This window comes from Chaetodon auriga, chromosome 8, assembly GCF_051107435.1.
Source record: "Chaetodon auriga isolate fChaAug3 chromosome 8, fChaAug3.hap1, whole genome shotgun sequence".
Lineage (NCBI taxonomy): Eukaryota > Metazoa > Chordata > Actinopteri > Chaetodontiformes > Chaetodontidae > Chaetodon > Chaetodon auriga.
The window spans coordinates 17,062,640-17,086,785 of NC_135081.1; the positions used below are offsets into that span (position 1 = coordinate 17,062,640).

At 44.0% G+C, this 24,146-nt stretch overlaps 1 protein-coding gene across 5 annotated transcripts in view; it reads right to left on the bottom strand.

Annotated features, from left to right (window-relative positions):
• Positions 1-23,281, bottom strand: part of plekhg4b (pleckstrin homology domain containing, family G (with RhoGef domain) member 4B) — a 48,351-nt gene extending 25,070 nt beyond the window's left edge. For 3 of the 5 annotated variants that reach the window (XM_076737878.1, XM_076737877.1, XM_076737876.1), the window contains exons 1-10: positions 13,397-13,595; positions 8,470-8,667; positions 6,206-7,439; positions 2,760-2,963; positions 2,431-2,554; positions 1,942-2,035; positions 1,336-1,422; positions 917-1,033; positions 447-545; positions 18-160 (exon numbers count right to left, since the gene is read on the bottom strand). In XM_076737878.1, the coding sequence (XP_076593993.1) occupies positions 18-160; positions 447-545; positions 917-1,033; positions 1,336-1,422; positions 1,942-2,035; positions 2,431-2,554; positions 2,760-2,963; positions 6,206-7,439; positions 8,470-8,667; positions 13,397-13,465 (2,369 nt within the window). In that variant the 5' untranslated portion in view covers positions 13,466-13,595. Of the gene's footprint in view, positions 1-17; positions 161-446; positions 546-916; positions 1,034-1,335; positions 1,423-1,941; positions 2,036-2,430; positions 2,555-2,759; positions 2,964-6,205; positions 7,440-8,469; positions 8,668-13,396; positions 13,596-18,770; positions 18,902-23,126 lie in introns of those variants that run through there. The other 2 variants (XM_076737880.1, XM_076737881.1) reach the window with 2 other exon arrangements.
• Between the last annotated feature and the right edge of the window lie 865 nt (positions 23,282-24,146).

The window sequence follows — 24,146 nt, forward strand, 5'->3', positions numbered from 1 at the left end:
AGTCCGCCCTAGAGTACCTGTAGTTTTCATTCTCACAGGCCTCTTCCCTCCTGATGCGGGCAAGGACAGTGCCTCCTTCTAAACGCAGTCTGTTCAGGCGAGTGTCTTCTAGTACACACTTCATGAGATCCCTCTGCTGTTCCATCACCTCAGACACCTCCTGAACCAAACATGCATGGTGGTGAATAAAATCAAATGAGTGGATACAATTTTGCAGTGGATGCAAACACAAATGAAGTGAAACATCTTCTTTATTTCAAACTCCAAACAAAATCCTGGTAATGTTATTGACCTTGACAGGCACAAAGATCACAAATGTTGGCCATAAAACCAACTCCTGAGCTGTTTACTCCAGTTAGAAGGAAAAAAGCCGGCAGAGAGCTATTGTGTGTCAGTGGAGACACATAAATCAGAAGGTCAGACGGCCTGCAGGGGGTGGGTCTGACCTTCGAGGTCTTCAGGTTGCTGCTGTTGCTCAGTGTGCTGATAGACTCCTGGAGGGAGGAGATGGCTGCACTGCAACTGCTGGCAAATGGTTCAATTTTCTAGGAGAGAGACAGAAAAGAGAAGTTTTTTAACAGTGTCAGAGTATCGGTAATTACTGGAGCCCTTGGTCATTCTTAGATATCTGCAGGATGTTCTGCAAAAAAGTAAACGATTGGCTCCTGTCCCTGCCTGAAATTCAAGGGGGTTGATTCAAGAAAAGCATTATCACATATGTGTCTCAACTGGGCTGGGGAAGCCATTTCTTGAAACTGTATGAAACTTTGGCAACAAGGAAAATAATTTTCTTTTTTTTTCTTCTGAATGATGACAATCTAAAAGTGCAAAGTGAAAAAGATATCCCCATTCTCGTCAAGCTCTCAGTTAAGTGTACATATGTTTAAACAACAGTGTTGGCCTTTGTCGCACCCACCTGCCTGAAGTGGATCCAGTGGTTGTGGTCGTAGTGGAAGGTGCCCTCCAGGTCTCGTGTCAGCTGAGTTTGGTCGATGTGCTTCAGGAGGGCTTTCAGAGATGACAGTGTCTCAGTCTGTGGCAAGAAGAGCACAAAGTCACACACTCGGCCTCAGTTTTACTTCGCCATCCCTCTTCAAAGCTACGGCAACATTAACCATTAACTACCCACATGCCAATTCTTGCTCACCTCCAATCTGTGTCATCATGGTTAGATAGGAATTTATCAAACCTGAATCCAGTCACAAATAAGCTTATCAACTCTGACCTCTTGTGAAGTATTTATGAAATCTGCTTCAATATATCCTTCAAAAACGTGAACACATCATTTCATTTGAAATAACTGTCATCCATCTGACAGCAAGAGCCTTTATTTACCTGTACATTGATGTCTCTCTCAGGTTTGGCTGCTGCCTCCTTGTCCACCAAGAACAGAATCGAGTAAAGTGCATTTGGTACTAATGCCTGAGGAACACATGCACAAGCAATTTTGATAGTCACTTAAAATGAAGAAAATAAACGATAATACATGTAGATTTTTTACACGAACAGCTGGACAATCTGACTTCTAATATAGGTGTTGTGGTTTAAAGAATTATCGTCCTTACATCAAGTAAGAAACTCATCATCACAACATGATGATATGTCTCTTGCGAGTTGGCTGCAGCCAGCCCGTTCCCAGTGTGTGGTTAAAAACAGACAAGTAAGCACAGGCTTCTCCACAAAAGCCCAGAGGGCATGCTTTTTCAGAAAAATGTCTTGGAACTGCAGTCAGTACAAATTCAAAGGTGTGCCTCTTTAAAAAAAAACCAAACTGTGTCAGAGACTGAGAGGTCGAGCAATAAGAAACGTGTAAGGAATGTCATAGTGGGACCCAGAGAGGCACAGCATTACATCTCAGAGGACAACAGAGATTCAGCAGGGCCTGAAAGCTCTTTGGGCGTGTGTTGGAAGGTAATTACATATTTTCCACTGTGGGCTCACCTGCAATTCAGACAGAGATGACAACAGAGCTGGAACAGGCTGCTGCCTCCTGCTATCTATTACAACAGATAGACCTTGATCACGCCTTTCTTTCCTGAAACCAAAGCATTACAGTTGGTACACTTTCTGAGACAGACAACTCATTGCTTGTAGTTTTTGTACAAGCTTTGAGCTTGGCATTGTCTGATAAGTGAGGAAAAAGCTGAACACAGAAGTATCTGATTATTTTGTGACATTTGTAGATGAGTTTAGCGACATGGATGTAAAACACTGATTTTGTGCAGTCTTGGTGAATGTATGTTATACTGCTTTACAAAAAAACTGCAATGTATAAACAAATAATGCATAATCTAAAAATACTAACTTTTTCATTTATCTATCAGCTGTAGAACGTAATATAATAAAGTTTGCACGGGACAGCAGTCACGTTCACCTCAGGGGTAAACGACGAGGTGTGAAAGAAAAAAATCCTGAGTATGTGTGACTTACCGCAGCGTGTGGTAGTAGTAGCCCAATAAACAGGTGAGGTCATTGACCGTGCAACTCTCACCCGCCCACACCTGAGCCCTTGTGCACACCTGCAGCACTGCCCTCCCACTGCGATCCATGTTTCCTGGAAGAGAGAAGGCCAGCAGGGGGGTCACTAACCACTCATATGTCTACTATCACATTCTAGGTCAAGACTGTCGAAGCTTTAGGCAGTTCACTCTCATGATGTCAAAGTTAGTCTCTGAGTGGGACAAGAAACTAATAGTGCTGAGAGCAAACGAGTGTGAAAGCAGATAATATCAGCTGTATCTGAATCGCTCGTCTCCTACCTGGCAAGATGACAGCCCCCGATGTAAGCAGCTCTTGATTGACATCTGACACCAGTCTGGCGAGGGTTGAGTTCCTCTCATAGGAAGAACACGATACCGAAGCCAACCTCATGGCCGTCCCGTTGGCAGCTTTAGGACTGTGTAACTCTTCTCCACTATGCCTGTGCCGCCTGCTCTCACTGCTGATAGTGTCACCACGTTGTCCTGTAGAAATAATTATAAATAGTGAGCACAAATCTATTAATTGTGATATTTACTGGACAACAAGTGTATAAAAATACAATGCAAGCAACAGAAATTAGACGCTTCCTTTCACCTCAGTACCTCATCGTAATACCTCATAAAACAAATCTTTATTAGTGGTGCACTGTAGTAGTGAGTTCACACTGACTCATCATGGAGACCAGGTGTTTATCCAGCCTGACTCACAGGTAACTCTGGCGTTATTAGGCTCTCACATCTTCACATCCTCCACTTCAGCTTTCCATACCTTGAGGCTCTGTTAAAAGGAATGCTGCTCCAGACATTCCCAAGTGGTACCACAGTTTATAGTCTTGAGCCTATTCCCGAGGAGGCGAAACAGCATGCAAATCCACACACACACAGAGTGCATGTCTGTGTATGCCTAACTGGATACTTCACTGAGGTTTGGCCAAGGAAGAATGTCAACAGCAGCAGCAAAATGGATACCACAGTATGCACATTATACAGTAGAGCTGCAACAGTTATTTCATGAATGACTTCTTTTAATTTCTAGTCATTTTAATCTGGCATTATTCAAACTAAAATGCTAAAGAATCTCTGTTTTTAGCAACTCTTATGCAAAGCTTTTCTCTGTCATACTTGATAGTAAATGTCACACTGGACTCTGGGAAATTGTAATTAGCATTTTTCACTATTTTCTAGACAAAACAATTAATCAATTGAAATAATTGGAAATAATTATCAGATTATTTGCTAATAAAAACAACCATTAGCCCTCTGTTCTGGTTGTTATGTTTACAGTTAGCTGCTTGCCTATTTGCAGGGTTCACCATCTTAGTTTAGCATGTTAGCATGCTAGAATTTGCTGTTATGCACTAAACACAGAGTAGAGCTGAGGATGAGGGACTTCTGAGGATTCATTCTCTGAGGAACGTGAATGTTTGTTCATGTCGACCCATCTCGTAGTTGCTGAGATATTTCAGCCTGGATCAAAGTGGTGGACTGACCATCTGAGCGGCAGACCGACATTGCTATCCTTAAAGGCCCAGTCATACACTAGCTTCTTTGAAAACATCAGTCATCCAAGCTAAATTCCTTGCTTGAGAATAAAGATAAAACCTTGATAGGCCTTTATTTAACCAACCCCACCGACAGATCTGTGATTACGAATCTGTTTCTGATGGACACCTGTTGTGTGTTGTCTTTTTAAACAGTTTGAGGCCTCTTGTATTGTCCTGCTCTGTTGTGTGACAGTAAACCCTCCCAGCTCAGCCTCTATTGTCTTCAAACAGTCAGTGCATTTCCTGTGCGACTGTGTGGCCAGGCCTGTGTTTGCTGCATGTTTCCTAAATTGCTTTGTTTTCAGAGGAAGTGACAAATGTAGAGTAAAGCCTCCTGAGCATTGTCCTATGTGAAAGTCTGTTTTCTGTGTAGTCTGCGGGACACATTTTTAAGCCGTTAAAGAGGCTAAATCTGGACTGAGCACTGGAATTTGAAGCTACTGATCACATAAATCATGGTGAATGTTGTGATATTGCAGTTTCTGCTCCATATCATGAGTACGTCAACCCTTGTGGGTATTTCTTTTTACAGTGGTGTGAGTCAGTGCAAGTTAGGTCTTGTGTTTCTGCACTGTATAGACTCGCCAAAGAGGCAGGCATAGTTTAAAAGGCTTTTTCGTGGATCCCCAATGGCTGATTAATTCACAAAGGAAACTTTTTTAAATGAGGCAACCCATTTGGGATCAGTGCAACCCCCAGCCCGAATAACACTGTGGGATCATCTCATTGTGGGATGCTGGGGTCCCTGTGGTTGGTTTACAGGGTTTACAAGATCCTTTACTGCCTTTGAAATGTTGTTGTGGGAAACCTGCTTTGCAGCTGAAATACAATCCCCTCTGAGGTAATCTCAGGAATGCAACAGTGATGTGATTTAACTACTGTATTTTTGCTGAGTGGTGCGCATGTATATATGAACATAAATAAGGTTGCTTGTATTAAAAAAAAAAAAAAAGTACTAACAGCCTTAGCTATGGCCTGGCATTGTTCAGAGTTAGGATTAACAGTTTTAAATAAACTCAGATTTTACCTCACATTTCAATTCACGGAAGAATCTCTGTTTTCTAAAAACAGCATGATTCCCTAGGCGGTACTCTCACATCGCTGCTTTCCTGAGTTACCCCGTATGAACCAACACACACCAAAAAAACAGACTGACAGTGGTAAAGAAAACACAGGGTTGTGACTAAAGTTCGGTTTCCAGGGTGGGGCCATACCTGTCCCCTGGATGTGCCAAAGAATACACGAGGGCTCTGACAAGCAATCTGTCACCAATGACAGCATTAACACTTCGGAGTTATGAGCTGTCTCAGCTCAGTTGTAACCAGCCCTGCTGCAGGGTATGATTACACACACTAGTGAGAAACTACCATTATCTGGCTATTAAGTGTGAAACTTGGCTTTCACACCCTGAGGTTGTATTATTTGATAAGCGAGAAATGATGAATAATGGACTGTCATGGTGACCCAACCACTGTCGGAGAAAACCAAGATTGTCAATGCTGAAGGTTATTTTTCTTATTGTCAACAAATCCTTTAAAGACCAAAACCAACAATGCTTTAATTGGTCTCTCAATGCCTTCTCACTTCCCTACCCTGTTTGCAGCATTCAGCCTAAAGACCACTCATTCCAATTTAGACAAACAAACAAACAAAAGGTCACAAATGTATAGTTTCATTTTCTAGAAAAGCCAAGCAATCTCCAAACAGCTGTGCATAGTTTTATGGCAAATGTTGCTGAAACAGGAGAAAATTTGTTTATAGTGGACTTTTCAGTCATGGATTACCACACATTTTGATGCTCTAGTGGGTATTTATGGCAGTACTATGGTAAATACGGGGTTAACTCAAAATAAACCACAGTGCCCATGTTCACTGTTATCAAGGAACATGTCATCTCCTACATCAGTGTGGCTCGGTGATGTGTTTCTCACAGTTTTTGAACAGAAACAGAGGTCTATATCACAGAGTCAACAATCAAATGTAATGAATGTAATGTAAAATGCAATTATGTATGTAAAGTACAAATATCTCAAAACAGCACAAAAGCACATTGCCTGAGTAAATCTCTTTAGGTACTTTCTACTTCTGGTGAAGCCAACACTAAAATGAGTGACAGTAACTTCAGGATGATTTTGTACATTGTGACCTCAAAGGGTTGAACATCAGTGCAGCATTGCGTACCTGACTCCTCTTTGCTGCTTCTCCTCTCAGAGCCAGGAAAAGCTGCCTCGACATCCAGCTTCCCAAAACGAAGAGCGTAGCCATTCATCAGCTTTTTGGGGGAGATGCTAACTGAGCCTCCAGAAGAGGATCGTTCCCGGTGGCCTTTAACCTGACCTGCCTTGTTCGTCCTCTCCAGTGACTTTGAACGTCTTTCTGCCCGTCTCTCTGCACTCCTCAACCCCCTCTGTAAGTAAAGTAAAGGTGTGCTGGGCCTAGAGTCGTCACCACTGAGCCAGCCCCGGCTCCCTAGCCTCCGAGATAAGAGTTCTCTGGAGGAGGTCCGGGTGTCGGGGCTGCTACCTGGTGTCACCGTTCTTTCTCTCAGGCCAGCACTGTGCTCTGGGCTTTCCTCCAGGATGGATTCGGAGCTGGATCCGAGGCTCATGGGGTTTTGGAGGGCCTCCATGTAAGATTTCCTGAAAAGTCTCCTGCTCTCAAAGGCTACGGAGTCCCTTGGAAGACGGTGTCGAAGGCCTGGGTTACTGAGGTCAGTGCTAAAAGAGAGCATCTTGGACCCTGGGGCTCTCTCTCTCCCACCACTATCTCCTGTTCCTTGTCCTGTCCCACACTCTTCAGTGGATCTTTCAATTTTAATGATGGGTGTAGCAGTTTCCTGCGCCCTGACACGGTGGGTCTCACTGCTGGGGTCCATGTGGTTTGGGGAGGTGGGCTCAGAGAAGATGGAGTCAGCTCCCTGAGAGTGCAGGGACTCTCTGGAACTGCGGTGGCTGTCCAGAGTCCCTGTGGATCCACTGGTGCTGCAGGTGCTGAGATGGCCACGGAAGCCACCTCTGCTACAGTGTGCTTGCATGATGGGATCCGACATGCTGCTGACAAACAGGGGGTTGACCACGTTCTTCCACGGCGTCCTGTACACCGCCGTACCAGTGGTAAGCAGACAGTTCTGTAGTGGGTGCAGGTTTCGGTCACGTGTTACATTCTGCAAGAACTCAGCTGTGAAGACACTGCCATACATGCTCTCTGCAATGGGGATTTCTGTAATGGCCTGTCCACTGGCTGACAAACATTTTATCACTAGCTTGGCAGTCTTGCGGCCTAAAGGAACTATCTGTAGGTAGAAGTCTCCTTGCTTTAGTCGCACTTTGTGCAGAGGGGCGAGCTGCAGGGTGACTTTGTCGTGGATGCAGAGAGGCCACCCCTCATGATAGAAGAGCAATCCCCTGAACCTCACCTGAGAGAAAACACAGAAGTCAGTCAATCCCCACTCCCATAAAAGATTATCATCACCTGTGTGTCATGAGTCAGCTGTGGTACAACTTGCATCATTTCAGCTGACATTTGCGGAGCTGTGTTCAAACACATGTTTAACTTTAATGGACAGGCAAGATGTTTTCATGGGACGTACTGGATGAATCACTGTCAGCGATCATTCGACTGAAGAGGAAAACCTGTCTGATCAGGTCTAGTTTCGCAGCAACCAGAACACAAATCTCCAACACGACAGAATAAAAACAGACCCTGAGAGCAAAGACGCTGCATTCAAGGGTTGGCTTTCTTCATCTCTTATGAATGTCAAGGCAAAGACTGAGGATGTGGTCTTCCTATGAAACCTCTCATATTGCCTGCAATACAAAGACTCTCATGCACAGCAAGCCGTTCTCAGGGGCTAGGCTTAGGTGAAACTATTGCTCTATGGCTATCGTCACAGTGTAATCACAGCAGAGATGAATACAGAGGAATAAAGTTTCAGTGCTTTGGTCATACAGCCCCACAGCAATCAAAGCTTGTGAGAGAGAATATTGAATTTCACTTTGGACCCAAGAGTCCATGGCAGCCTCTCAAAAAGACCACAGTTTGCCTCTGTTTCCCTATTCAGAGAAAAATGGCTGCTTTTCAGCTTGTTTTCAGAACAATAATTAACTCTGTCTCAGTCTGATGCTCCCGCTTCCCACTCAGCAAAGATATTCACACTCAGCTGCACAGTTCTCACATTCTTTTGTCACAAACATTTTGTCTGGCTTATCTTTCAAGATGTTTACTGTTCCATGATGGAAGTGTTTAGGGAGCTACCAAGGCCTGACGCACACAAACATGTGTTCTTGTTGTGCCCCTTTCTCTACCTTTTACTTCCAGGTAAATCTCTGACTATGTTGTAACTCAACATGAATTCTGGAAAAAAAAAAAAAAAATAATAATAAAATCACATAAGTCATCGATGGATTCCTTGATTTGATCAGGAGACACATCTATCAACAACTCACACAAGTTTCTTGTTGGATTATCTGCAGGATCCTCTTGGCAGGAAGCAAGAAGTCAATGAGGCAGCGGAGGCCGTCTCCTCTGTACTGCCTTTCCACAACACTGAAGAGCTGCCACAGGACAGTGGCAGCGGTGGCACTGAAGGGTCGGTACAGAGCTGACAAAGTGCTCTGGATACAGTTGTCCAAAGACTCAGCGTCCTGAGGGAAAAAAAAGAGCGGTTTTAGGTTGATATCTTTCATCAGGTGACACTTTGAACGTGGGAGCAGGCTTGCCAAACAATATTTTTCCCTCTCAGAGAGTTTCATTTGTAGGATTTCAGACGTGTGAAGTGAAAGTGGAGTCTGTGAAGTGAAAGTATCCAGCATTTGACAAGAAAATATCAAAAATTAGAGAAAAGCCAGAAAAAAAAATATCTTTGTTTGAAACATTAAAGTTTTTCTCCCTTTAATCATATTGAGACCACTTGGATTTTTCCTTTGTACCCCCTGGGAGCTCACAGAAGTCAGTAGGATTCATCCTCTGGGACCCAATTTAAAATTTCATGGTAATCCATTCAATAGTTCTTGAAATATTACAGTCGGGCCGTGAGCATTGCTAAAAATATCAAACAAATGTTGTACAACTATGGCCAAATAACAAGGCATCTGCTTAGTGTACAAGCATTTAAACTACATAAACATACAGTTACAGCATTTACACATGAGTACTGAGCATGATCCCACTTAGCGAGACAGTCAGGAAGTTTGAACATGACAGGAAATTTCAGCCATGATGGTCTTTCCATCAGGAGAGGGGAAACACCTGGTGAAAGTGACGTCACTGCCAGCGGACATAAACAGCAGAACTGGAAAGTCCAGACTGGGCTCCAGTTGCTGCCGGGATGGTGCAATGTTACCCACTAATAATAATCACGTCATTGATAACTATCATCTGACCCTTACATGACCTGGGCCACCACCGCCTGTTCCCACCAGAACAGATGACATGTCCCACACTGTTGCTTACAGCTTGTCCAGGAATGAGATGGCACATTTGGGATTACAGTAGTCCTGGATGAGGTTGACCTGGTCTTGTAGTTATGTTCACAGTTCAGGCTATGACCTTCCTCCCAGTAGTCAGAGCCAAGGCCAAACATCCCTCAGCTATCGGTCTTTCCCGAATGGAACACAACAGTGGAATAGAGACATCTGCCTCCAATGATAACCACACAGATAGCTAGCAATGCCAGGGAAAGTCCCACACTATGACAACTGTGTACCACATTGAAGAACGTGGGGGCTGCGGACTCAGCTCCCCACAACTAGCATTCACTTGAGTGTCTATGCTGCATTTACATTACAATAAAAGTGCGTAAAAAACGATGCTTAGAAATCAAGTGATTGCCTGTGCCCTGGTGAATTGAGCCTGTCAGACAGCCCATGTTTCACTCTTTGTAGAAACTGTCCTGTTGATCTAAGCAGCTCGGCACCATCAATTAGAGGAGAGTGAGTACAGTTCAGTGCATTGGTACACATGCCACGACTCTACTACAAGGCGCTCATTGTGTACTCCGCCTCTTTAAGTGGCATGTGCTGTACAGTGTTGGTGCCCTGAAACAAAACGCCCACCTCCATTAGCAGTCAGCCTGCTTTTAGCGGGACAAAAATGTCTCTGGGCATTAGTCACTGTTACACCCGGGAGGAGAAGAATAACATGGTGTTTTATTGGAGGAAAGCTAACAATAGGAGGAAAGCCCTCAATACATAGTTAGGACAGACCAGCAAGTTTCTCTTCAGGTTCCCAAGGCAGAAAAAAAACTGTAGTTATGACAAGGATAGTGTTTTGAAGAACAACTAATCGACATAGCAGAGACCTGAGCTCAATGATAAATCAAATGCCATTCAACCTGTCGAACAAGAGTGGTAATGCAATGGTACAATACAGACACAAAAACTGCCCTTTTTCTGAACAATGGCTGCATAACAATGTTTACATTCAGAGTAGCGGCCATTATATGTTACATTGTCACCTTGTTGATTAATAACTTACATGAGGTACAACATATATAGGTTTCCATTGTCAGGAAGCATGTGAAGCTTTGTTACCTGGCCATTGGGAGACATATCTGCATGTCTCAGCACAACGACTGAGCTTAGCCACCAGAGCTGAGCTTCCCATCCGCTTTGAGCCACAGAGGAATGCAGTGTGTATGGTCGGGTATGTCTAGTCTCAGACCCTCAGCCAGGACAGGAGCAGATTGGGAAGTCCCACCCTCTCTGATGCCAGGTCTTTGTAAGCAGCTGCTTGTGTGACGGAGGACTGAGGTGGTAATTAATGGCTTCAAGCTCCAGGTGGGACACTTTTGTCTCACCTTTGGTAAACCAGCTGTTCAGATGGTGCGCAGAGCCAGTCAGTAGGCTAAATGACGGGGTTTTTGCCTCTCTATGAAGCAGGCAAAGATAGAGGCTTGATTCCCTTTAATATTAAGGTATGGCTGAGGTTGTGGTGGGAACAAATACTGCAATTTAAGCGAGAGCTTGTAAGCTGTGTTATGTTTTCCTGGTGTTTTCCAGTAAAACATATAAGAGATATCAAATATGCCATGGGCAAACGTTTCATTGGCTGGTGACTCTCAAAGTACAGCACCTTTTAAAGCATGTGTCACACTGCAAAGTGGAAGAATCAAAGTCAGAGGAACAGAAAGAGAGAAGGGGTGCATCACAGAGAAAGAAAGAGACCTACAGAGACAGAGTGAGCGAGAGGTGGTCACTGACACATTTAGTGGGTCAGGGACACAAAAGGCGCTGCCTACCAGGCGTCCAGTGGAGCATGAAGCCACCAGGGGAGTGTAACAGGAGAGCCCTGGAGCCCCCATACAGGCTGCTCACTAACCACCCTACTAACAGCCTCAAAGGCAGTGAGCTGACAAAGGCTGCAGGTTGCTCAGACCTGCCCTCTGCCAGGTGCCAGGACGCCAACAAAGGAGCTTGGTGAGACCCTACCGCTAAGTCTACAGTTTGATTCAGCTTTTGATCATTACCAAAAGAAACCCTATCTCATGAGAAGAGGAGAGGCAAGGAGAGGAGAGGAGAGGAGGAGAGGGGCTGGGATATGAAGTCAGACAGCAGATCTGAACATTGCACCAATAACTCCCTCTAAACTTAAACTTTGTCAGTTACATCAAGCAGAGACAACAAAGTAAGTAATATGAATACAAAGATCTCTATTAATTCAAAACACTGCTCCACAATCACCTGACGACACACACTTCTTCTATGTCTCAGTATCAAACTCAAGCTGAACTGTACATGAACACACACACACACACACACACGACATCACACACAAAAATACTTAATCTCTGTCTGTGTTTAAACACGACAGAGCACATTCTCCAGTGGACCACAGCATAATGTTAGAATGGCATTGTAAAAGGGCACTTTTGTAAATGTTATACTGTTATCTCAGCAGATAAACTTTAACCCCTGAGTGGCCCACGCTGACTGTGTGACAAACACAGCTGGGTCTGTGAGGTGACAGCCAGATCAACAATAATGGAAGTCTGGAGGTGATAAACTGGCCCACCCACTTATCTTGAGCAAAACTTACTTTTTTTTAGAATCTCCTTTCATTCATATTTACTTTCCTGAGACTTGACTTTAATGCAACAGCTAAGAGAAAAAAAAATCTGCTAATCATCAGGCTTTAGGGTACACTGGAAAATGAAAGGCCTGAATGTTTTTTCAAGCTCAGTCGTTTAAATGTGTTACACAAAATAAAATGTAACTGTATGCTCTTGGGGTATGGGGAATGATTTCCCAGATTCCCACGCTGCTTATCAGAAAGACTTGATCCATGAAGTCAGTCGGCAACTAATGACTTTGTCCTACAGGATGTAAACAACATTGAGAGGATGTTGTTCCTGAGCAGCCCTGACAGACCTTGTCGACCCTATAGGTAGATTTTCTGTATGCAGGACACACCCGTGCACAGTCACATATTTGATGAGCCTTTGCATAAAGACAAAAAGGGAATGGACGTCCTTCAACCAATCAGAGCAGTGACAGAGGAGACAAAGGAGACTAACAAAGTCTGCTGATACCTCTGCGGGGTAAATATAGCATGGCTGCATACCAAATAAGTGGGAGGATGATAAAGGAAACTGACTTATCAGAGAGGATACAAACTTGTGTATTTCACTGACCCTGAAAATGATAAAATGACGTTCATCAGACCTTGTTTTCATTCTACTTTTCTTTTTCTTTTTGCAAACAAAAGCCCACCATTGCTGATGATGGCACGCTGCTGAAATATGTCGATGTCTGTATCTGCTAAAGAAATCAATTGAGGATTTGAAATATGTAGTATTTTTGAGCTCTGGTTTGCAATTACAGTGTTTAGCTCCCTGTCAACACTGCACACTTAACTTGTCTTTAATCACTGCAGAGATGCACTAAAATCAGTTGTAATTGTCATTCAACATTTGGAAGGGCCATCAATAAAGAATGATACTCCCAATGTCCTTCAAAGTGAACGCAGAGTACAACAAACAGGCAAAGATCTGGGAGCAGAGGACAAGGTTTTGTTACATTACAAACATTTTCACATTTACTGTTACGCATTAAGTTCTCCTACTGAAAAATAAGAGAAAACATAATACAAAAATATCAGCACAAATATCTCTTTTCCTTCACTTTATGCAGGTATAAAAAGCTACCTGCTATGTTTTGGCTACAGAGCAAGAAGTCAAAACATCATCTGTCGACGAGCTGGGACAAAAACATCCATCATGAGAATGTGCACAATAACACAACACGTTCGATGGAGGTTTCCAGGAAGCCAGCTGTACACTCAGTACAGTTAAAACATGCAGAAACACACAGAAAGAAACAGAAACTTCCAAAAAGTCAAAGTAAAACTGGACTGAAGACATTTTCAAGCTTGTACCTTAATACTCAGGTAGTTGTCACAACTCCGGGACTTAGCTCTGGAGTGCATTTTGCCCAGTGACAGCATTTAGGCACCAGACAAAACACCGAACGGCAGCAAAAAAATTGTGTCATCAAATCCGAGCGCTAAGATCCCGAATATAATCCACTGTGTGTGTGCTGGGAGTCATTTCTGTGATATCAACAGGTCCCGTGCCTTTTCTCTCTCCTGCTCTCTCGGTGTGCTGTGGTGCAGGCAGCTGGAGCAGACTGAACTCCTGTCGGAGCGTGAGAGAGGCAGTGCGCTGGCTTCCCCGTCACTCACCCTGCCTCCCTCCCTCCAGCATAACCTCCCCCACCCTGCTGCTGAAGCCTCTTCCAGCTGGATAAATGCAAACTGCTGCAACTTCAGGCTCATCATTCAGAAAAAGAAGAAAAAAAAACAGTACCTGACCCGCACACCCCCACCACCCTGCACTCCGCCCAGCAGGGGTCGGACTCTGACTAACTCCTCTCTGCACCCCCCTGACCCCTTGCACCCCTACCTCCACCGGCAGCTCCCCTCCACCCCTCCTGCCACAATAGTCTCTCTTTGTCCTGACAATACAAATGGACTAGGGTTTCAGCTTATTCTGCTGCTTTTCAAAAGGAAAAAGAAAGGAAGACATCAGCATAGGATGGGTGGCTCAGGTCACTCACTACAATGACGCTCCCCTTGAATACTGTCAGGGGAATCCCAGTCTTTAACTGTGCCTTACACAGGGCTGACATATGTGGGACATCTTCCAGTTACATAAGACAGATATGACATCCTCAAACCTGCATACTCAAATGTCTTTAACTTAAAGACATGAAAAAATAAACTTATATCATTAGTTAACGATGATGACATCTGACTGGCAGCACAAGATAACCCTCTCAGCCACACAAGAAACACTGGAGAAGCGAGCATGTTTTTACTGCTGGAATGCAGCAAAGTGACAGCATGTTAGCTCCTTCCCATCTCCTCCTAAACACAGGAAATCCTTGTTCTGGAAAACGCGCTCCATGAGAATGCACGCTTTGTCTGAAAATATGAAGATCACATTAAGCCAGCCTGTGTAAACAGAGGAGGTAGTGAGGATAGGTAATTGGGTTGGTTTATATTTAGAGGGAAGCACTACACTCTTGTCATTAGAGGCAGACATCACAATGACCCAACAGAGATGAGAGGACACGCCGTCACCGCACGAGGGCTCACACAGACACACAGTTAGTTACTCTCATGTTGACAGAAGCAGGCAGAGAAACTTACACTTTAACGTAGTGAACTTCTGGGAAGCACACGTGACGAAAAAAGCAGAGGCGTTACTGTAAACTGCGACGCAATATCATGAACCAGTAGCAGCACGTATTGTTATATATACAGTAGACCTACATTTAGCCTTATGTGTGTATCTACTCTATAATCTGCTATATAAACAGACACACACATACCTCACATATGCACTATGCAAATATACACTCCTCTTTCTCTCCCAGTCGTATAATGTTTGTGCCATGGCTGACCCTGTAATTTCTGCTTGCCTGGCCTTTCCCACTGGGCTGGTTTCACTGTCAGTGAGGGCACATTTTCGTCTTTTATGTCTCCCTTTTTTCTCCTTTTCCTTCTTTTTAATTCTTACTTATCTGATTGGGTTGAAACTGCGCAACGGAACGGTTCGAGCTGAAGTCGACGAAGGCCTCGGGTCGGCACGTGTCCATGATGCAGGCGCGTCGGCCAACTGAGGCAGCAGGGTGCCCGCCGAAGCAGGTTTGAGTCAGTCCTGTATAATTTTGGCCAAGAAAATTGAGGCTGCAGCCGTGCCTGTCACGGCAGCATGGTGACGTTTTTGAGCTTTAGAAATAAATGAAATGAAGTTGATAGCAGAGAGATGACAGGAAATGAGTGGGAAGGATGTGAAAAAGAGGTCCCCCGAGGCTTTTGTACTGGGAATGTCATGTTCCAGGCTGGAGTGTTAACCCCTAGTCCACCAGTGCACCCCAGTTTTCACCTAATTATATTCAAATGAGTGTACAGTTTATTTTTTCCAGGTGTGTACTGGGTGTTATTTCCACTACGAGGTCAATACTAACACTGGATGGATTTTGAATAATCCAGCTACTCTGATACGCTTATGATTGTGATAAAACTATACACCCAGAAAATTACTACAATATATAGAAAAATTTATGCATTTGTTGATGATATCACCGTCTAAATGTAGCTACAGCATCATTTTGAAAGCAGATGAGAATTATGGTACACACACACAGAATAATTTAAGTCTGTGTATCAGTTTACTCTCAGCAAGGCTGTAGATTCATTTACTCAACGCTCTCTTCCAAGAGATTCAAAGCTGCACTGTGTCATGTGTTCTTAAATGTCTCATATACAATGTATATTTTCCATTCCCTTTTATAATCCCTCATTCATTGATCATCCCAAATCCTGACATTTTGGACATAATAATCCAGTGACAAAAAGTTTCTAACTGACTCAGAGGGGATTTTTGGTCACGTGACAAACTTTCATCTATATTTTCCCGTCTTTACACGTCCTGCTTGGGAATGTGGACATGTGGTTCCTCTGTGGCCACTCGAGGAGGCATCAGCGTGTGTTTGTGTTCCTGGTGATTTAGGTCAGGATCAAGCCCTTCTGCACTGGGATAAACAGAAAACAACGCGTATCCTGGAGCCAAAACGTATATTTAAATTTGTGGTGATCTAGATCACAGTGCTGACCTCCCTGAGCTAAGATGAAAATAAATCCATCTGTGGCCTTCATACATTCTTACTGTATCTACAGTATGTTTAGAGTCGGCAGCACAATACAACATTAGCTCCATTTAAACTAATACGGTTGCACGACCAAAAGAATTAAACCTTTCCTGTTGTTTTTCCATCAGCAACCATATAGTTTAAAATAGCCTCACTTACGCAGACTTGTGGTAAACAATATTTATGTGATCTGAAAAAGCAGATAGGCGAGTCCCAGTGGTGGCGCACGATCTGATAACACTATCAAGGGAACAAATTAGTCTGATGACATGAGAGCTGCAGTTTCATCATTTCTCAATGTCATATCATACTGCAGTTGAACAGATAAAAATATAGGACAGATTTAAGAGGGAGGACAGACACAGTCGTTGTTTGGATTCAGATTGAAAGATTGATGCTGTCCATTTCACTCACGTACACAAGCGCGCATGAACACGCGCACGCTCACACACACGGAGGGCTTAACTGGAGACCAAACTATGTTAAATTTAAGCAATATTAGATCATGTACATGCTCTGTTGTAAATACATGGGAGGTCATTTATGATGACCCCACCCCCACCCACCCCCACCCACACACACACACACACACACACACACACACACACCAAACTGTGGAATGTGACACCTTGGTCCGACCTCACTTCGTACCAAACTGCCACACAGGCCACCCAGCAACAGCTGTTATGAAAACTTCAAGTTTTCGTCCTCTTACACTCCATCATTTTATTTTAAATTGCGACACTTGTGGCAGGATGTGATCAGCAAACACATCACTGAATTTACTTGTATCTACACAGCAGCATAATGTCTTTGTCTAATGTATTACACCATCAACATCAAAATGTCAAACAAAGTGGCATCAATACCCAAATACAATTAATTTACCAAAAAAAACAAACAAACAGAAAATGACACTGTTCGACAGATGTCAACAATTTTGTAAGAGCTTTTATACTTACGGGTCAGTTTTGAACCATTAAGTCCACACAGAGGGCTGAGTGAATGACTCATCACTCGACTTCTGCCACACACCCTGAAGAACTCACATCACATCACCATCCAGGCTGAGCTGCTGCCCCTTCTGCCCCCTTCCTAACCAGTCTCAGCGGCGGGTAAAGACAGTCACTGGGGGCTGTGACTGAGCCGTTCCTCCTCTCACAGACAGACACATGGGTGCTGTTGCACTTTAGGCTCCGGGATTCAGACTGATTACTGTGCTACACGAACGCACACAGCTACACAAACAAAATCACCCACGACACCCCAACCCCCCGGCCTCCCATTGCCATGCAAAGAGTGCACTTTAGACTGAGGCTCAAATCTGTGAGGAGACGTACATACGCTGCACATTTCAAAAGACATGCATCTTAAATCAGATTTCGGGGTCTTTTTCTGACGTCTTTGTCAGGAAAGAGATTTACCCCCACCTCCACGACAGTGAGGTGCAGCTGTTCCACCAACAGCCCGACCATATTCGTGCTCTTTATTGCAGGGCAGCGCAGGAAGAGCATGCCACCTGTCATAGCCGCCTAATGTACGTTAACCCCCTACTGTGTGGACGTCTCACTCCAACACAAAAGCCTGTGTTTTCTCTGAGCACGCGAGCACAGGTGGCTGGAGGAGGCAAGGTCAGGTTACAGCAGCGGCTCCCACAGTTGAAATCATCAAGGAGTCAAGGAGGGGACAGGCTCAGTCTGACCAAGAGTTCATATGCTACACTGTGTACTGTGGACAATTACAACGAAGTATGACTTAAACTTCATTATGCAGAGCTTATGTTTTAAAGGGTTTCATTAGTAATCCCTGTTGTAAAACTACTGTAATCAAGCTTTCTGCCCCTTTAATGTCTAATCTAATCTAATCAAATTTAATCTGTGCTGTAGGGCGGAAGCACAGGTAAGTCATGGAAAAACTCTTTCCCATATTAAACACACTCATGTTTGATTTACTATGCTTGCAGAGACTTGCCTGGATAACCACGCACCATTAAATCTGTTCCAGCAAGAATTTAAAAACATACATCCACTATATACTGTAGACTGACGTCCTGTGTCATATCAAGTATTTTAGCTGTACTGCATTGCATCTATTGTATGTGTTTGAGTTATCAAGGCAACAGAAGCTCCTCCGGCCAAAGGAGCAGTGTATTATGCACTATTGCATTTCTGTTAATTGACAATCAGGTCATGTGACAGGTTACAAAAAGGCCAGTAATACTCTCCTCTTTAGTAGTTATACTTAACTCACATGTCTGCAATCAAAATTCACTTTAAAATCTAAACTATTTCAACACTATAAACTGTTTACAGTGACTGCCATCCTCTATGTGTACTATTGCACAACAACACCAACACTTGTTCTTAGATTAAGTGCAATTAACAATAGCTGCTGCTCAACTTCTCCCATAGAGACAGCAGTTTTAATTCTAAGAGCAAATAACAAACATCCACAGGCAGAACAATACTTCAGAGATCTCATGGCAGTGAATAACTTCCAAAGACCACAAAGTCCAACTTGACTCAACAACCCAACGCAGAATCCAAATCAATCCCAGCTAAAGCTTTTCAATTGTTTTGAAAGTCAGCACTCACCTCACACTGCTCTCCTGCTTTGAAGTCTCCAGCAACGCGTTGGAGGAATCGCTGGCTCTCTGGGCTCTGAGGGGCTGACAGCTGTCTAACCAGAGGAGAGGACCAGCCCCCAAGTCCTGAAGGAACCTGACATGTTCCATCAAATGCACTGCTTTGTTGACTGAGGAGAATCACAATATTAAGGCTAGCCAGGCAGAAAGTTTCCCAGCCCCCGAGGCATCCCAATTCCTCAGCGGGGCGTAACCCGGCCGTTTTATCTGCGCCCATCTCCCTCCTGTGTGTACACTGCAAGGGAAACTGAGAGCAGTGCAACTCTACTTGGCCTGCCATGTCAACAAAGTCTAGACAATTGCACTTTGCCTATGCTTTCAGTTCCCCAATGTCCAGTTCACAGAGTCCTTAATGTATGTAACACTTTGGATTGAGGATTTCTATCTTTTTAAAAAAAAATCAGTTCATCACATTGTCTCCTAATCTAAAAGACTGTGGTCATCTTAAAACCCAGCGGACTCTGTGTTCTTCTGTCAGTAATAAAATTAAAGGATTAAAGATAAATGTCACAATAAAGAGATCAGCAGCATCACAGCCTCACTGATCTCCAGAGACAATGCAGCGCCTGTCAGAGCACACGGCCCGGGGTGCTTCTGAAGGCACCAGATGTCATCTTGCATTGTTATATGGATTACTACAGCCACTCAGCAAACACCTCCAGGTGTGCATTCCACACCGGGAAGGGGAAAAGGTGGGAGCTGCTCCTCTGAATCAATAAAAAACACTAACTTTTCTCTTTCTTGCTCTCTCTGTTGCAGTTGGGTTAAGCGTTGGTGCATCCCATTTATTGGACAGTCAAAAGAAACCCCTTACTCTAATAATAATAATACTGTCTCTGTGCTCCTTCACAGAGACAGAGTGCAGTACACGAGCACGTCGTTTATGCGGTCTAAGATGAAGGTAAGTGCGATGGGTGGCTAATCTTAGGTCTTAAATGTACACCTGGTCTCTGCAGGGTCTTTAATCTTTGGAGGAAGGAGCAGAAATTAGAGGCCCCTCTCCCACATCCTTTACATTGGGTTAAACTAAGGCGTGTAAACATTCATCACAAATGAATCACAGGCAGGCAAAGCATTGTGGTTCAAGTCAATCTGAAGAATACGTGAGGATTAAGGTTTAGACAGAGCGACACTGCAGTGTCCGTAATATTAGTGGCTGACGTCATGAAGAGAAAATGAATATAATTAAACAAGTCTGGATACTTTCTCTCACATTTGTCATATTTGCCACAGTGCGCCAACTAAAGCTCTAAAAATTAGCTGATTATTTGATTGGTGGGCCAACAAGTGTTTTATTAAGTCATACTGCCAAACAATTGGCGAGATTTGGTTGTTTCTCTGTTCCATGTCACTGTGAATTGAATGCCTTTCTGTTTCTGGCAGTTAGTTTTAAGGTATTTTTTTGACAACACATAAAGTCAGATTTTGTCTTCTCCATGCTGAATGTGCGGCTTAATTAAGGTAATTGCTTTCCGAGAGAAAAAAAATCCAAGTCCTCATTTCCAGTAAAGCCAAGGATTTAAGGCGCACTGATAACCATCACAGGACTCATTATAGGCCTCACTCTATGTCTCTGCACCTGATAATCTGTACAAATAAATGCACATCTGAGAAGAGAGAAGAGGAAGAGAGAAAGAGAGAGACAGGGGGAGATAGAGAGAATGGGGGGGAGAGAGAGGGGGGAGAAAACGATAGGGAGGGCGAGGTGTTTCCTGTTTCCATAGCTCTAATTATACCTGTCTCTTGAGGATAGGTCTTATCATGGAATAATTTTTGTCATTGAGTAACTCCTCAATGACACAATGCTGAGTTTCTATGCTTCCCTATATGTACATTTGCATATCTGGTTCAGATAAATCATTAAGCCTAAGCCCAAGTCTATTAGGGCAATCCATTCTGAACTTCACACATAATTTAAAGTCTAAAATTCACGTTTGAAAGATATAATGTTATTATTTTACCATTTGAAAAGTTTGGGTGCAATTCTGTTATGGAAAATGATTCACTTGAGGAAAAATGTCCAGTGAGCTGCTTGAATTCTCGTTTCTAAAAGACAAAACAATCCCAAAAAATACTAAAAACAAACAGCAAATTTTCACGCTCATTACACTGATGTGGTGTTCCACTAACTGCTGGTGCACTGGTGGCCTTTGGCAATTGAGAGCGCCCGTTTTTATATAAACTACGCACTCCATCTGTTTGCAAGTTGTTGTCAGAGTAATGATTCCTTCCTGTTTAAAGATGCCTGGAGATAGACTCCTGGAATTATGTGGCTTTTTAGAGATGCTGAGTCTGGAGTCAAGGGGTTTGTAGCTCCCTAGTTCACCCATTTTTATCAAAGCAAAGAACTTCAAGAACAGTTAAGAATAGATCTGCAACTCCTCCACTGGGTTTATGGGCTCTCAACAGAACTTGAACACTGCCCTCCTCTGGTGGACAACACAGAGATATATAAAAAAAACTTCACTTTACTGCAGAGTACAACAGGACTAACATACGTGCCTGACAGTAACTGTAGAGTGGTAGACTTTCTGTCTACTGTATTTAACAGTAGAGCAGTGAAAACAATAAATCTCACAAATAACAATAGAGGAAGTTCCCATAAACTTCCGCCCCTGTAAACACACCACACAGTGAAGAATATTAATAACCAGCCTGCCAGGCCTGGTTTGTAATCAGGCTTTGGTCCATCTATTAGTATGCAGAAGAGGAGAGGCAAGCTGAGAGGAGAGGTGGGGGGTTGCAGGACAGAAAGAGATGGAGAGCGAGCAGCCGGAGGGAGGAAAAAGAGCCATCTGAGCAGCCTTCATCCAGCAGCTCACATTGCCCGGCAACCTCACCACCAGACAGAGAATGTGTACAGTGTTCTGCCGGTCGCTTCTGCTTACTCTCCCCAATATGGATAATTACTAACAAACACTGGAAAAACCAATAGCGAGAAATGGATTTCAACTTTACGCTGCGCTGCTTAGACTCGGATGAGCTTGCAGCAGCAGTAGCAGTGGGAGGTTTCTAAAGAGCTGCTCAAAGAGGAGCTGTCAGAGCTTTTCTTTCCTGAATTGCAAAGAGCTGTCATAAACTGCACTGGTGGCATTCACACCAATCCCCGAAAACTTCAGTCTGCAGCCTTTGTTGTCCATGCATTTTTATGGTTTGCTACACATGTTGATGCCATGGTTCTTCAGTAGTTAACAACACGCAAACTGGCACAACTGGTGATATCTGATGGAAGAAAAAGCTTATTCGGCAATACATTTGTGCATCATAAGGCTGGACTAATCAAGCAGGAGCTGGATGATTAAAGTGAAAACAAGAAGCGGGTTTGCTTTCAGTCATCTGTCAATTCTCCCTCACATTCACATGACTATTTTCGTTCAACAATATCGCCCAGCAGAGGAAACTCTTGTCAGCTTGTTGAATCAGACTCAAATTAGAGCGCAGAGAACAGTCTTCCTCTTTTGTGTCAGACTTGAGAGTCAGAATTAGTGAACCATTTTCCCTCCAGATTCAGCTCTGCTCAGTTTAGGGCTTAATCAAGTGGAAATTGGGAATAGGGGGTAGTGGGGGTGGCCGGGGTTGGGGTGCAGGAGAGAATGGAGCAATTGTTCAGATAAAGGCCTCATGTTGAGTCCGCTTTGATGTTTCTCTGGGGGGATATGCTGGGATTTTACAGTAGCATTTCACTCCTTTACTTGTTTGCTCACTGCAGGCAAAAACTCTGCAGAACTGATGCAAGAATGGGGCTCAGAGTTGACTTATCGGTGCTATTTTTAACCAAACGTTTTCAAAGACTTTCCTACTCCACATTTAAATGGACTAGCATGCAAACGCCAGAGGGTCAGTCTCACAGTTTTGCAATCGATATGTCTCAAAATGTTGTCGTCTCTTTCCCTCACGTGGACACCCAACATCAACATTCAAGCGACATTCGCCTCCGTTTGCCCCACGCCTATACAAGCAGACAGACTCCCACTGATCTATTATGTTGCAGAGCCTTTCTCATGCATGTCTTGAATGAAAGCCAGCGTGTCGATGGTCTGAGGATAATCACGTTTTCCTGAGCCAGGCTTAGCTGCACTAAATAAGCCGCACAGGGGGGGAAAAAAAGGTGGGTCGAACAAAACTGTTGTATATTGGGAGAAAAGCTGGACTCCCCCCCCCCCCCACCAAAAAAAAAGTTCCCCCTGAAGTCTTGCACACAGTTAGGAAAAGTAAGACTGAGGAATGCATTAAAGGGGAGAAATGTACTCCTGTAAGACGGGCTGGGGGAGAAAGTTTAGGAAGTTATTGCATCCGGACGCCATACCTTTCCGACCTCTCCGTCCCGTCCTTCAGCAGGTGCACTGTGCGCACTGCAGAGATGCTGCGGCGTCTCGTCTCCAGTCAGCGTCTCCCCTCCGCTTTCCCACTTGTTGCTGAATCGAGGAAGCCTCCATGGAAGAACTTTGGTCCCCGAAAGTTGGCACGAAGCAGAGCGACGAAAACCAAAACATGAGCCGTTTTGCAGTCAGCGTCTACTTACGCACTTAGTTGGTAGTTTGTGGGAGTTTAGCGCAGGTTCTGCAGGGCGCACAGAGGGGATATTTGCATTAGGCCGACCCTCCCCTCGCCTTTCACAGCTGCCATTGTTTGCCTCGGTCGGGGCTCGGATTCAGTCCTTCCCTAAATCCCTGACGACTGGAGCAGGGAATGCTGCTCTCTCTGAGCGGGGCTGGCAATTAACAGAAGACACAAAGAAACTTCCGCCAACAGGTTTTCAATTATTATTTGCAATACAGTTTTCGGTATAACAAGTCTAAATTTGCTGAGACTTATCTCACACTTTGCTGTACTCCCGCTCCTTTCTAGGTTTTACTTGAATGACAGGTAGAGTGTTGCATCTATGGTCACGTGAAACAGGCACGTTCAGCAAGATAATGGCTCTGCTTGACCCCCTTGTGGAGGTGATGGGCATCTCAGAGGCAAACACTCATGGGTTCCAGCCCCCAGTGTCTTCTCAAAAGCCCCGAATCTTTCAAACTTTAAAAATAACTTAAACTTTGAGTATTTAACCCTCAGGATCTCTGATTGGACAGGTAAATCTATGGTTCAAAGTTATATTATTGGGAAAATGTCGCCATCTATAGGCCTTAACATTGTCATTAGGGGTTGTTGTCTTGTGTGTGCCATGCTCCATGCAGTCTGCTCAGTCAGTGAGCGAGGTTGCAAGCCAGCTCTCTAACCAGTTTACAGCCGATTTCAGACTAACAGCTATGGACACAAGGACATTTTTCACGAGGAATCAACCTCGCCTGCCAGTCACAGAAAGTGGTTCAGGATCATCAGC